Source organism: Budorcas taxicolor, chromosome 2 (genome assembly GCF_023091745.1).
Source record: "Budorcas taxicolor isolate Tak-1 chromosome 2, Takin1.1, whole genome shotgun sequence".
NCBI classification, from domain to species: Eukaryota; Metazoa; Chordata; class Mammalia; order Artiodactyla; family Bovidae; genus Budorcas; species Budorcas taxicolor.
This window is the reverse complement of record NC_068911.1, coordinates 175,328,153-175,341,904: the sequence shown is the minus strand read 5'-3', so window position 1 is coordinate 175,341,904 and position 13,752 is coordinate 175,328,153. Positions and strand designations below refer to the sequence as shown.

The window sequence follows — 13,752 nt, the reverse complement described above, 5'->3', positions numbered from 1 at the left end:
GCTCAAGGATGGGCTCTGACTGGGCCTCAGATCCAGAGATGAGACCTCCCTGGCCTCACCTGCAGCACCGTGTGGCTGTCCAGAAGCCCATGCGCCCGCTGCTCCAAGTGGGTGGGGGCACCGATCCGGGTCCAGCGAGCAGAAGAGCGGGGCTCGCCGGCACTGACACACTCCAGGGTGACGTCCTTTCCCAGCTTCACCCGCACAGGGCCCTCGGGGAGCACAGACACCGTAGGGGGCCCTGTCCAGAGGAGCGACACGGCTGATGCACACGTGGGGCCCTGCTGGCCACGTGCCCTGTCACAGCCCCCTTGTCAGCAGCTGCCAGTGGGCACTGGTCTCCCCACTGAACCCACGTAGGGACTGAGACTCAGAGAGGGAGAACGCCCAAGAGAGAGGCGAGGGGCAGAGGCGGGAATCGGGGCTGGAAACGGGAAGGCAGAGCCCGTGGGGTCAAAGGCCCTCACCGTGCACACTGAGGTTCACGACACTCTGGGCCACGCCGTAGGCATTGGAGGCCACGCAGCGGTAGGCCCCGTGGTTGCTGGGCCGGGCGCCCACGATGGTGATGATGGAGCCATTGGGGCTGATGCGGACGTTGTCTGGCATCAGGGAGGGTACGGTCAGTGAGGGTGTCCTCCTGCCTGGGAGCTGCCAGGAGGCTCACCAGCACCCGTGCCCCGACCCCTCCGGTCTGGGTGTATCCAGCTCACGAGGTCACAGATGGCCGATGAAGATGGAGACACTTCTGGGTCCGGTCCTGTCCCCATCCACATCGGGACACCCAGATCCCAGGGTGAAGGGCTTTACCCAGGGTCACACAGTGAGTTTGGTGCCAGGGTCACCTCCACCCAGCCTCCAGTGGTGGTCACCGTGCATTCATACCCATCTTCAGCACCCCCCTGCACCCGGTCCGGCTCACCTTCCAGCTCCTGGTTCCGAGTCTTCCACTCAAGGCTGATGGGGGCTGCCCCGTCATGGATGAGGCACTTGAAGCTGGCATCTTGGCCCTGCTGCACGATGCTGCTGGGCGGGTCGATGGAGATCACAGGGCTCCTAAGACCTGGGGGGCAGAGGGCTGGGCTGGGCAGGGCTGTGTGGGTTCCAGGGTCTCCCCGCCTCCACTGGGCTGTGGCGTTTGCCTCACTCACGGTAGGAGGACCCTGCACTGGGTGGAACAGTGATGGTGAAGGAGGCTTCCTGCTCAGACCCTGAGCCGCCAACCACGCGGCACACATATTCTCCAGAGTCAGTCTGGGAGACGTGGTGGAGCCGTAGCCGGGAGCCGTGGGTCTGTCGAAACGACGGGGGGTGGCCATCATGCCAAAGCACTCGGAACAGGGCAAGCCCCCGAGCCCAGCCGTGCCAGCGTGTAAAGAGTTCTCCCTTGGGTCTCAGGAGCTCAGAGCTCCAGCTGAGGGTGGTTCACAGATGCCTAAAAGCCCAACATATCCCCTTTGTAGAGGGGGAAACTGGCTTAGGAGATGATTCAGCAGCAGAGCCAGGAGAAGAACCCAGGTCTCTTGACTGTCCGGCTGGTGACAACTCCTTGCACGAAAGTATTTGATCCCCTGCGGTCCCCAGGCAGGCCGGGGTTTGTACGGAGAAGGTCGGGGAGGCAGAAGGTAACCGCAGGTCCAACCTGGCCCGCTCTGGATTCCTCCCCATCCAGGGCCCCCGTACCTGGTGCCGCGCGGGCAGGCTGCCCCCGCGCTTGTGCCACGTGACCTGGGCGTGGGCCTGCCCAGGGACCACACAGTTCAGATCGAGGGTCTGCCCCTCAGTCACGTGGGAGGAGGAGGCCTCGATGTGGATGGGCTGGGCGAGTCCTGGGGCTGTGGACACAATGGGTGGTGGGTGAGAAAGCTGAGGCTCTGGGAGTGCAGGCAGATGCCGAAGGCAGGGGGCAGTGGGCGCCAGCTGGTGCTCCTTGGAGGTGCGCTTGCTTCAGAGCAGCTGGCATGGCTGAGGGCCGCTGACTTAATAAGAGTCTCGGTCCCCTGGGGGCCGGGGTGCCACGTGAGACCTTGGTCCCCAGTGGCTGGGGACCTTCCTGGATCCAAGGGCTAAAGCAGGAGGAACAAGGCCAGGAAGGGGCCCCAAGCCTGCGCCCCAGCACCACCCGCAGCTCCTGTCACTCACCAGGAATGGGACTTGGGCTGGAAGCCTCGATGTTGACCAGGACGGAAGCCTCCAGGGTGCCTGAGCTGCTGGACACTTGGCAGGAGTATTCGCCAGAGTCGGCGGGGGACACGTGGTTCAGCCTCAGCAGCGGGCCGTGGACCTGGCCAGGGTGGGGAGAGTGAACTTGGCGGGGGCGGTGCTGGTGGCCCATCCCTGACACCCATCCCGCAGAACTGCCACGGGCCACTGCGGAGGCGGTCTCCTGCCAAAGGCGACCCCTGCTGACATTAGACGCTGCAGAGGATGTCTACTATTACATTTTTCCTGGCAGGAGAAAGCAGTGTCTTGAGTAAGAGTGTCCTTTTCTGTTTCTTTGTTTTTGTTTTTTAAAATTTGGCCGTACTCTGCAGCATGTTGGATCTTAGTTCCCCAGCCAGGGATTGAGCCCATTCCCCCTGCATTGGAGTCTTAACCGCTGGGGAAGTCCAAAAGGTGTCCTTTCCTAATTCATGCCAAGGTTCTGGGCAGCCCTTGATATGAAGGGTTTAGCCCAACCATGTTCAGCTTGCCCTTGACCCCCTGACTCCTGAAGCCTTGAATGCACAGGGGCCACCTTCCCTCCTGGGCAGGGGACAGAGCAGGGAGGGGATGCCTGCACCCTGCTTTCTCCAGACTCCATACCTGGTGCCGAGCAGGGAGGCTGCCTCCACGCCTGTGCCAGGTGACCTGGGCATGGGCCTGGCCAGGCACCACGCATTTCAGATCCAGGGTCTGCCCTTCGGCCACGTGGGAAGAGGAGGTCTCGATGCGGATGGGTGGGGCTCCGCCCGGGGCTGGCTCACAGGAAGAAGTCAGTGAGCTGGGGCTCTGTGCACCCTCAGCCCCTGCCCCTGGGTGCCCAGGTGTTCAGAGGCTATGCAGACGACAGTCCTGATTGCCCCCCTTCCCGTTCCCCTGAGGCCTGGAGCAGCTGGGTTAGCCAGGGGCACAGAGGCGCCTCATTCTCTAGACGATGGCCCAGCATCTCCTGAGCTCACATCATCACTGGCAGCTGGGGCTCAGGGCCGGGGCCCTCCACACGGATCACTAATGCTTCCCGGACTTGCATACTATGTGGCTAAGAACTCAGACTCTAGGCCCACACTGCCTGAGTCCAAGACCCAGCCCTGCCACTTGTCAGCTGTGGAACCTTTGGAAAGCTATTAAAAAAACCTAGACGAACAAACAAAAAAAAAAAAACAAAAAAAGCCTTTCCATGAGGCAGTTTCCCCATCTGCAAAACAGAGAGAGCCATCATACCAACCTCAAATGTTTACTGTGAGGGTGGAATGAGTTCCTATGTGCAAACATACCAGGGCCCACCACCTAATAAGCGTGTATCATGGTCATCACTTAGCAGCTGGGGCACTATTATCATGAATCCTCTTACAGCCACATGCTGCCTGTGTGGTTAATTCCTTTCCATTTTCCTCTTTAAGTGAGTCACTGAAGATGACCCTTAAATACACAGCCCCATTATAGGCAATGATTTCTGTGCAATTATGACAGGTCTGACGTGTTGCTGTTTTTTGTCTAGTACACCACCATCGATATAAAAGATTTTTATCAGGGTGCCACTTAAAACCACCCTCTCTGACCCCAGAGGTGCAAGTTGCAGCCTTTTAAGGAACGCGTGTCATTGTCGCAAGGGCTCTACCAGCCCTACTTGACGGATGCGGAAAGGGACACACAGGAGTCCCTCGTGCAACACTGCAGAGTGTGGACAGAGTGCTGGGGGCTCGAGCCACACGAGCCAGACTCTTAGCTCCGTGTTCTCAGCCCCCTGGGGACAAAACCCGTTCGCTCTCGCTCCTGACCTTGGTCCCCTCCTCTCCTCCCTCCTCCAGCCTCCCAGCCCCACCGCAGGGATCCTTACCAGGGACGACAACGGTGCCAGAGCCGGAAGCTTCAATGGTGACCAGGACGGAGGCCTCCAGGGGCCCAGAGCCGAGGGCCACGCGACACACATACTCGCCTGAGTCGGCCGGGGACACCCGGTGCAGCCGCAGCCGTGAGCCATGGGTCTGAGGGGCCACGACGCGGGAGAGAAGCAGAAGTGAGGTGACGTGGAGGATCAGCCCTTGGAGGCTGGGGCCCAGGGTTCAGCCTCTGACCCAGGCAGGCCCCGCGTCCCACGGGGGGCTCCCAGGTCTCCTTCCCAGGCAGGGTGTGAGGGACAGGCCCCAAGCCAGGGTGCCCACGTCCAGCAGCCCTCCTACTAGGTCCTGACCCCACTCACGCCCCCACCTGGTGGTGAGCCGGGAGGCTGCCTCCACGCCTGTGCCACGTGACCTGTGCGTGGGCCTGGCCAGGGACCACGCAGTTCAGATCCAGGGTCTGCCCTTCAGCCACGTGGGAAGACGACGACTCGATCCTGATGGGCATGGTCCCGCCGGGGCCTGGGGGGGCAGAGACAGAGAGCCGGGGCTTTGGTCCTAAGTCGTGTTTGGGAGCCTCAACTGCAGAAACTGCCACTGCCCCCCAGGGAGGAACGCTAGCTAACACTTGCCCCCCAGGCAGGAACGCTAGCTGACACTTATTACGCACTTACAGGATGCCAGGCACTGTTCTAAGCGCTTTCTGTGCATTATTAACTCATGTCAGCCTCACAGAATTCACCGACTTCCTGCAGTGATGGGAGTGTTTACCACGCACTAGACCCACTGATGTAGTAGCAGCTGCCAGCCAGTGCAACTCCTGTGCACTTGGTTATTGAAACATGAAGGCCAAGCGTGGCTAGTGGCCACTGTACGGGACAGATCTCTGAGGTGGAAATGACCCATATCCCTGCTTCACTGACGAGGGTCCTGAAGCCGAGAGGGGAGTCTCTCCCTCAAGGTCCTCAGTGGTGCTGGCAGGATGTGAACCCAGGCTTCTTTCTGGGGAGCCCTCGTCCTGGCCCTCCACCTTGTCTGGGCACCCTGACTACAGAGCCCTTCCTCCCCAGGAAATATGGGTACCAGCATCTCCCACCCCCTTCCTGGGTCGCTCACGGGACTCACCAGAGGGGCCACCAGTGCCGGGGGAGACTGAGACCACAATGGAGGCCTCCAGGGCATCGATGTTGTTGTTGGCCCGGCACACATACTCGCCCGAATCTGCCACGGACATCTGGTGCAGCCTTAGGCGGGAGCCGTGGGCCTGGAGGTGCAGAGATGGAGGGGGTTGAGGGGCTGAGGGGTCACCGGCTGGCTCAGGCCTCCTCCATCAGACTGGCTGAGGCCACCCTCTGTCTTGCCCCAGCAGGAGGAAGGACCAGCAGCTAACACTTCGGGCCGCTTGTCCTGGCGGCGGTCCTCGAGCTGCCCACCCCACGGCCGGGCTCCACTCCGTACCTGGTGTCGAGCGGGAAGGCTGCCCCCACGCTTGTACCACGTGATGGTGGCCTGGGGCTGCCCAGCGACCACGCAGTTCAGATCCAGGGTCTGCCCTTCGACCACCGTGGGGGACGAGGACTCGATCCTGATTGGCGGGGAGACACTGGGCACTGGGGACGGAGAGGAATGGGCCACACAGCCGGGGTCAGACGGCAGTGACCAGTGCCAGGACCTCACCGCCTCCCCTGGCACCCGCTCGCCTGACCCCCTGCCCTCGGCAGTGCTCACCGTGGGAGGAGTCACCGCCCTGGATGGTGACGATGAGCGAGGTCTCCTGGGAGCCAGCACCGTTACTGACATGACACACGTACTCACCCGAGTCTGCGGGTGTCACCTGGGGGATCCGAAGCCTGGAGCCCACGATCTAAGGCGGAGCAGATATCAGTGGGTTGGGGCGCGGCCCCTCCACCTCTCCCAGACTCTGGCAGCCTCGCTGCCTTGCTTTGGGACGGGGCGGGGCCTGCCCCCACCCTGGTCTCCTGAACTCCGTCAATGGCCTTTCTGAGCTTCTGGGCTGGGTGCATGGTGCCTCCAGCCTTTGCACTATTTCTCGGCCGTCACCCCTCCAGCAAGCCCGCCGAGGCCCTCTGTGGGGACTCCCCCTACAGGGCTGTCACGTGGCACACCTGCCTTCCCCTTTTAGTCTTTGAGCTACCCGAGGGCATGCCTGGTCTCGTCCCCTTAGAATTCTCAGTGGCGGAAGTGGGACGCGGCCTGGAGCAGGTTCTCGGGGAAGGGCCAGAAGTAAGCGAATCACAGAATGTTCTGTACAGACTCATGCAGGCCAGTGGGACTCCTCTCTGTGTCCCCAGCACTGGCCAGGGCCCCTCCAGCAAGAACGCTCACTGTATGTTGAATGACTGAATGAGCACAGAGGGGGCTCTGCGGAGCTCCTCCCGGTTCCCGTGGGAGCCGGCCACACCCCCCGGCATGGACCCTCCCCCTTCGCTGGCTCCATACCTGGTGCCGGCTTGGGAGGCTGCCTCCACGCTTGTACCAGGTGATGGTATGGGGGGCTTGGCTGGCCACCAGGCAGTTGAGGTCCAGGGTGCGCCCGTTGGCCAGGGATTCAGAGGAGGACTCAATGCGGACGGGGTACACCACATTCTGGTCTGAGAGTGGGGAGAGAGGAGAGTCAGGGTGTGGGAGCCAGCGAGGGTGGAGCGGCCCCTCCCAGCCTGTTTGCAGTGACCCTGAGACACTCACAGCGGATGGGGCCACGGCGCTGCTGGATAGTGACGAGGACTGAGGCTTCCTGGGTGCCTGAGCCGCTGACCACGCGGCACACGTACTCCCCAGAGTCCGCTGGCGTCATCTGGGGCAGCCGCAGCCTGGAGCCATGCACCTGGGAGGCCGGGTGGGTTCAGAGCTGCACTTGGGGCTCACGGTTCAGCCTCCCTTCCCCGGCCTCCCCACCCAGCCTGACAGAGCCTGAGGGAAGCTCTTCTGGGGAGAACCAGCATCCAGGACCCTTCAACACCTTTGACGGGGTTTTGGGACTGGGTCTAGTGGGAGGAAGTAGAGGATCAGCATTTGTGGATCTCCGACGGAGCAGGTGGATTCCCTAAGGGTTGAGTTGGTAAAGAATCGCCTGCAGTGCAGGAGACCCCGGTTCGATTCCTGGGTTGGGAAGATCCGCTGGAGAAGGGATAGCCTACCCACTCCAGCATTCTTGGGCTTCCCTTGTGGCTCAGCTGGTAAAGAATCCGCCTGCAGTGTGGGAGACCTGGGTTCGATCCCTGGGTTGGGAAGATCCCCTGGAGAAGGGAAAGGCTCCCCACTCTAGTATTCTGGTCTGGAGAAGTCCATGGACTGTAAAGTCCATGGGGTCGCAAAGAGTCGGACACAACTGAGCAACTTTCACTTTCACTTTCACTATGGAGCAGGTGAGCTAGGCAGTGTGAGCCCATTTGACAGATGAGGACACTAAGGCTCGGGGAAGTCAAAGGACTGGCCAGGCGAGATGGCAGAGCAATATCTGAACTCAAACCTCCTCAGTCTCAAGGGTCCTTCAGGCCCCCCTCCCCACTTAGCTCCCCGCCTCCTACCTGGTGCTGGGAGGGAAGGCTGCCCCCACGCTTGTGCCACGTGACCTGGGCGTGGGGCTGCCCAGAAACCAGGCAGTTCAGATCCAGGGTCTGTCCTTCAGCCACGTGTGAGGAGGATGACTCGATCCGGACCGGGGGGGTGACCCCCAGCACTGGGGACAGAGGGCAGAGAGTGAATCCCCAGCTGGGAGGAGGCGGGGAGGGGAGGGTGTGAGTGGAGGTAGGGTCTGCTGGTCTCTGGGGTCCTGCCTTTGCTGGAGTGGGGAGCCTACCCCCCGGAACCCCCACACCACTCACCAGGCACAGAGTCTGCAGGCTCAATCCTGACCAGGACAGAGGACTCCAGGGGCACTGAACCGACCACCACCCGGCACACGTACTCGCCTGAGTCGGCCGGAGACACCTGGTACAGTCTCAGGAGGGAGCCGTGGGTCTGGCCAGAATGGAGGTGGGGTCAGAGGAGGCCCTCTTGGGATCCTCGCACTGATCACCTGCAGCCCTGCCTCACTCTGAGCCTGAGAACTGACGTTTAACTCCATTCTGCTCAGAGGTGGAGAAGTGGCTGCCTCATCCCAGGACCAGGTGTGGTCAGCAGAAGCCATGGGGAACTGAGCAAACACTAGCAGCACACTCCATCAACTTTTGGACACATTTAAAATTAAAAAAGTAGGATGGAGCTGGTAACGTGCATATTACTTTCGCTTTATTTTTATTTTTGGGTTTCACCGTGTGGCCTATGGAATCCTAGCTCTCCAACCAGGACTGAAACCAGGCCGTTGGCAGTGAAAACACAGAGTCCCAACCACTGGACCGCCAGGGAATTCCCTAGACACTTTAAAATGCCTCTGAAATCAATATGCATCTAATAGCGAATTACAATTACAAATGGCAGGGTTTTCTTCTTTTTTTTTTTTAACCTCAGAGGTACATAAAATTACAGTGCATCTTACAATCAGCGGCATCCTAAATTCTATAAAATATATCAATACTAACAGCTAATGACATTACACTAATAACAGCTCGTAGAACTTTCAGTGAGCCAGAACTTTGAGCACTTTGCATGCAAATTAGTTCACTTCATTCTTAAGATACCTCTGTAAGGTTGGTACGATCATTACCGTTTTACAGATGCTGAAAATATGCTACAGAGAGATTAAGTGATTTGCCCAAACGACTAGGTGGGGAAAGCGGCAGTCACACTCACACTTGGGCTGACCGGTCAGAGCATATGGGTTCTGAGCATTGCATCACACACCTGTGCAGAGGGGTCCAGGGCCTCTCTGTCCCAGAGGAGCCTCCTGCTCTCCCACCCCTGACCTCCACTCCCCAGGGGCCTCCCTCCCATCCCCTCCTCGGCCTGTCCATCCTCCAGTCCTGTACCTGGTGCCGGGCAGGCAGGCTGCCCCCACGCTTATGCCACGTGACCTGGGCGTGGGCCTGCCCAGGGACCACGCAGTTTAGATCCAGGGTCTGCCCTTCGGCCACACGGGAGGAAGAGGGCTCGATGCGGATGGGCTGGGTGCCACCAGGAGCTGGGGGAGCAGACGGTCACTCGGTTAGTCCAGGCCTCTGGAGCGGCCCTGGCCTTTCCCTCTTTTCCCTCCAAGCCCAGGCCGGCTGGCCCCACTCACGGTAGGCGAAGCTGGCGCCCTGGGTCTTGGTGACCGTGACTGTGATGGAGGCCTCCACGCCGTTGCTGGCCCTGCAGACATACTCGCCTGCGTCTGCCGGGGAGGCCTGGAAGACGTACAAGCGGGAGCCACGCACCTGGACAGATGCGGGCAGGGGTGTGAGTGAGGGGCTTCCCAGAGCCCGGGGGGCGTCCCATACCCTGTTCCTCTGAGCTCAGTTCCCTCCGCACCCTCTGCTGCGTAGCCCTGGCTGGCCCCCTCCCACCTTTCTGCTCCCGGGTACCTGGTGCCGGGCCGGGAGGGTGCCCCCACGTTTGTACCACGTGACCGGGGCGTGGGCCTGGCCCGCCACCACGCAGTTTAGGTCCAGAGTCTGCCCCTCGGCCACCGTGGGGGACGAGGACTCGATCCTGACGGGCGGGACGGGTCCCGGGGCTGTGGGGAGAGGGGGCAGGTCGTAGATGCCTCCCAGGAGAGACAGCAAGAACCGTCCACCCTGGAGCTGGCTCGGCCTGGTGGGTTTAGAGTTAGAGGCCTCCTGGGCTTGAGGTCCTCAGCAAAGCAGCCTTGGGGAGGGGGCTAGGGCAAGAACCCAAGCTTACAGAGGGGCGTGAGGAAGAGGGAGGGAGGGAGAGATGAGGATAACTGAGGCTGGGAGAGAGGCAGGGGTGGGGATGCATGTGAATGGGCCAGATGGAACAGTGATGCGAAGATGGCGGGTTATTCAGGAATACGGAGGCCGCCTGGGCCGGGCCCCGTGGCCAGCCCCAGCGTGGGCCTCCCAGCCCCGATCTCCACATCAGCAACAGAAGTCACGACCCCTTGGGAAGGCCCTCGGGCCCCTGCCAGCCTGTTACTGACTATCCACTCACCGGGGATGGTGCCGGCATCGGAGGCCTCGATGGAGACCAGGACTGAAGTCTCAAGGGGCCCAGAGCCCAGGACCACACGACACACGTACTCTCCCGAGTCGGCTGGGGACACCTGGTGCAGTCGCAGCAGCGAGCCGTGGGTCTGAACACAACCAGGGAGGGTCAGGAGGGGGCTGGAGCCGCTCCGTCCAGCCCCTCCTGCAGGCTGGCCCTGGGCCGGCGGGGGGCAGTGGGCTGCTTTACCTGGTGCCGGGCGGGGAGGCTGCCACCACGTTTGTACCACGTGACCTGGGCGTGGGCCTGCCCGGGGACCACGCAGTTCAGATCCAGCGTCTGCCCTTCAGCCACATGAGAGGAGGAGGGCTCGATGCGGATGGGCTGGGTACCGCCTGGAGCTGGGGCTCCACCGGGAGCTGGGGCGCAGAGGAGCTGGTCAGTGGCCAGGGCTCCTGAGCTCCCCCTTCCCTACCCTGTAGCCGTGGGGTCTGACCAGGCCTGAGCTCAGGAGGATGGATTGAGGCCTGGGGGCTGGGACCACACTGGCAGGGCCAGCTGGACCCTTCTTTCCCCTCTCTGACCTTCAACCTACCGTTCCAGTCCCATCTGCCTGCCCACCTAGACCTTGGCCCGTGACGAGCTGCTCTGGCTCTCAGGGAACCAGAGTCCTTTAGCACCCCGGGTGGGGCGGGCCACAGGCTGCCGGCGATCACTCCCCAGCCCTTTCTTCAGAGTGCGTGCTGTGCACTCGCAGTGTGCTAGGGGGTGCTGTCCCCATTTCACACGAGGAGCCCGAGGCCCCCAGAGGCACAGCAATCAGTCCAAGGCTGGCTGAACCAGGACTGCCGAGACTCGAACCCAGGCCAGCCTGACTCCCAGCTCCGAGCTCAGCCCTGACTCTGCTGCCTACTGCCGAATTCCGGAAGTGGCACCCTCCCCATGGGGGCCTCTGCAAGTCAGGTCAACCTGTCTCCACCCTCAGACCCCTCATCTCTCCCCGCGGGGAAGGAGGGGATCGGAGCCTGCCGGGAGCGCCTCTCCCTGTCTGGATAGCACCGAAGAGACCCCCGGGCGCCATCCTCGGGAACACGAGGGAGGCCGGAGGGCTCAGCCCTCGCCCAGCCCCTCCGCTCCTCACCTGGGGTGTAGCCGGGGCCCGGATGGCGGCTGTGGAGGACAGAGACGATGATGGAGGCCTCCTTGGGGCCTGAACCGTTCTCCACTCGGCACACATATTCTCCAGAATCGGCTGGTGAAACCTGGGGCAGACGCAGCCGGGAGCCGTGCACCTGGGCCAGGTAAGGACAGAGGTTTGCGAGGATGCTCCCATCCTTGCAAACCCGGGGCTCTGGTCGCCACGCCCTCTGCACCTGGCTCCGCCCGGGATTGCCCCACAAAGGGGGCTGCAGAGAGAGGGGAATAAGGGCGGGCCCTGCTCATGCAGAGAGCCTCTGGGGGCATGATGGACCACTCCCCGGGGGCTCCCGCCACAGGGCTCAGGGACCCTCATACCTGGGCGTGGGGAGGCAGGCTGCCCCCTCGCTTGTACCATGTGATCTGGCTGTGGGCCAGCCCTGCCACCACGCAGTTGAGGTCCAGGGTCTGTCCTTCGGTCACAGAAGGTGAAGAGGACTCAATCCTGACCGGTGGGGTGGTGGCACCTAAGATGGGAGGCAGGGTTGGTGGGGGATTGAGGCAACCTCGGGGGAGCCCCGGCTCCCGACTCCTCCAAGCCTCTGGAGGCCCCGCACCTGGAAGGACGACCACTTGAATCCGGGCCTGGGCGGTGCCCGCGGGGCTGGTGGCCACACAGAGGTAGAAGCCGGCGTCGGCGGCCGTGATGGCAGGGATAAGAAGTGTGGCAATGTCTGTGCGCTCTGCGCGGGCCTGCCATACAGGGAGAAGGGGTCAAAGGCAGCCTGGCATGGGCTGGCGAGGGAGGGCAGGCAGAGGCGTACAGGCCAGCTCAGAGCCAGGATTGGGGCCCCAGGTGGGCACCCAGACAGCAAAGCAGAAGGCTGACAGCTGCCCCCCTGCCAGGATGCCCAGAGCGGGAATTCTGAGCAGGGCACCCTCTAGGAACTGGAGGGAACTGGAGGAGGAGAGGGGAGGGGCAGAGGGCAGGTGCTGGGACTCGGCTGAGCTGGCCGGGCAGGTACCCTCACCTGTGGGGGGAGGCTGCCCCCTTCCTTCCTCCAGGTGATGGTGGCACTAGGCACCCCCGCAGCCCTGCAGTACAGCCTGACGGTGCGGCCTTCGTGTACCTGGGTCCTCTCTGGGCTCACCTGGATCCTGGGCCCGCTGCCCCCTGAAGACAGAGCTCTGTGAGAGCACCTCCCCAGGGCCGCCAGGGCCACCCCCCACCCTCCGCGCTCAGCCCGGTCCTCTCACCGTGCACGTGGAGCACGGCCCTGGCCACGTGCTGCCCGGCGCTGCTGTGCGCGCGGCACAGGTACTGGCCTTGATCCGAGGCCTCAACGGCTGGCAGGCGCAGGATGCCACGATGTACCTGGGCTTTCTGAGGGAGCTGGCCACCAGGGCCCCCTGACAGCGGGGAGGCGGGGTCAGTACCCGCTGGGATGGGCATTGCTGGGCCCCCCCCACGCCGTGCGCCGAGAGGTTGAGGTCCACCTCCTAGCGTCCCGCCCCCTGGCACCCCCCAACATCCAGGAGAGCCAGGCTGGGACAGTTGTACCCGCCACGGCCTCACCTGTCCACTCAAGGCTGGGCGTGGGGTGCCCCGTGGCACTGCAGCGGAACTCGGCCATCTGGCCTGGCTGCACTGTGAGCTGCGGCGGGTGGATGGAGACCACGGGGGCGGACGGTGTGGCCGAGGCTGAGGAGTGAGGAGACAGCGTGTGGGGTCAGGGAGGGGCGGGACCCACACCGACAGCCTCCTCACTGCTCCCTTTGCTTCCACTCCAGCCCTTCATGGCCATTTATCCACAGAGCAGGCAGAGGGAGTCTCTAAATTGTCAGTCAGTGGGAGAGATTTCCCTGGTGGTGCGGGGGTTAGGACTCTGCACTTTCAATGCTGAGGCTGTGGGTTCGATCCCTGGTCGAGGAACTAAGATCCCCACATGCCTCTTGGCCCAAAAAAACCAACACCCAAACATAAAACAGAAGCAGTATTGTAACAAATTCAATAAAGACTTCAAAAAAATGTTAAAAAACATAAATGTCATCGGCGGTGGGGGTGGGGGGAACTTCCTTGGCGATCCAGTGGTTAGGAGTCTTCCCTTTCACTGCTGAGGGTGTGGGTTCGATTCCCGGTCAGGGAACTAAGATCCCACAAGCTGCACACGCGGCCAAAAAATAAAAATAAAAAATGTCAATGGGATCTTGTTACTTGCCCACTGATGGCCTGTTCGTGGCTTTCAGAACAAAAACATCTGAATCCCCTGCTGTGTCTCACTGAGTGCACTCATCTCTGCCCATATCTTCAGGTTCCTCACCCACCCTTCCACGCTGGCCTCGCCTTCCCTCAAACAGCACGTTCCTGCCTCAGGGCCCTTGCACAGGCTGCTTCCGCTGTGAGCTCTTGCATGGCTGAACACCTTCTCTTCCCTTCAGGTCTCAGCTGAGATGTCAGTTCCTCCAGGGTGCTGTCCCTGACGACCCCATGTAGAAGAGCTCTCACCTCAGGCCCACCCCAAGCCTCACT

General features: G+C 61.9%; 1 protein-coding gene across 5 annotated transcripts in view; it reads right to left on the bottom strand.

Moving 5' to 3' along the window:
• HSPG2 (heparan sulfate proteoglycan 2) overlaps positions 1-13,752 on the bottom strand; it is a 111,082-nt gene that overhangs the window by 17,532 nt on the left and 79,798 nt on the right. For all 5 annotated transcript variants that reach the window (XM_052635765.1, XM_052635766.1, XM_052635769.1 and 2 more), the window contains 27 exons: positions 12,799-12,924; positions 12,480-12,632; positions 12,254-12,396; positions 11,840-11,975; positions 11,601-11,749; positions 11,227-11,377; positions 10,335-10,504; positions 10,092-10,233; positions 9,503-9,654; positions 9,220-9,355; positions 8,969-9,120; positions 7,886-8,021; positions 7,589-7,740; positions 6,747-6,885; positions 6,501-6,652; positions 5,769-5,904; positions 5,499-5,650; positions 5,166-5,304; positions 4,411-4,562; positions 4,040-4,187; positions 2,806-2,957; positions 2,143-2,284; positions 1,684-1,835; positions 1,152-1,293; positions 923-1,063; positions 468-602; positions 60-241 (listed from right to left, as the gene is read on the bottom strand). In XM_052635765.1, coding sequence (XP_052491725.1) covers positions 60-241; positions 468-602; positions 923-1,063; positions 1,152-1,293; positions 1,684-1,835; positions 2,143-2,284; positions 2,806-2,957; positions 4,040-4,187; positions 4,411-4,562; positions 5,166-5,304; positions 5,499-5,650; positions 5,769-5,904; positions 6,501-6,652; positions 6,747-6,885; positions 7,589-7,740; positions 7,886-8,021; positions 8,969-9,120; positions 9,220-9,355; positions 9,503-9,654; positions 10,092-10,233; positions 10,335-10,504; positions 11,227-11,377; positions 11,601-11,749; positions 11,840-11,975; positions 12,254-12,396; positions 12,480-12,632; positions 12,799-12,924 — 3,962 coding nt within the window. The remainder of the gene's footprint in view (positions 1-59; positions 242-467; positions 603-922; positions 1,064-1,151; positions 1,294-1,683; positions 1,836-2,142; positions 2,285-2,805; positions 2,958-4,039; positions 4,188-4,410; positions 4,563-5,165; positions 5,305-5,498; positions 5,651-5,768; positions 5,905-6,500; positions 6,653-6,746; positions 6,886-7,588; positions 7,741-7,885; positions 8,022-8,968; positions 9,121-9,219; positions 9,356-9,502; positions 9,655-10,091; positions 10,234-10,334; positions 10,505-11,226; positions 11,378-11,600; positions 11,750-11,839; positions 11,976-12,253; positions 12,397-12,479; positions 12,633-12,798; positions 12,925-13,752) is intronic.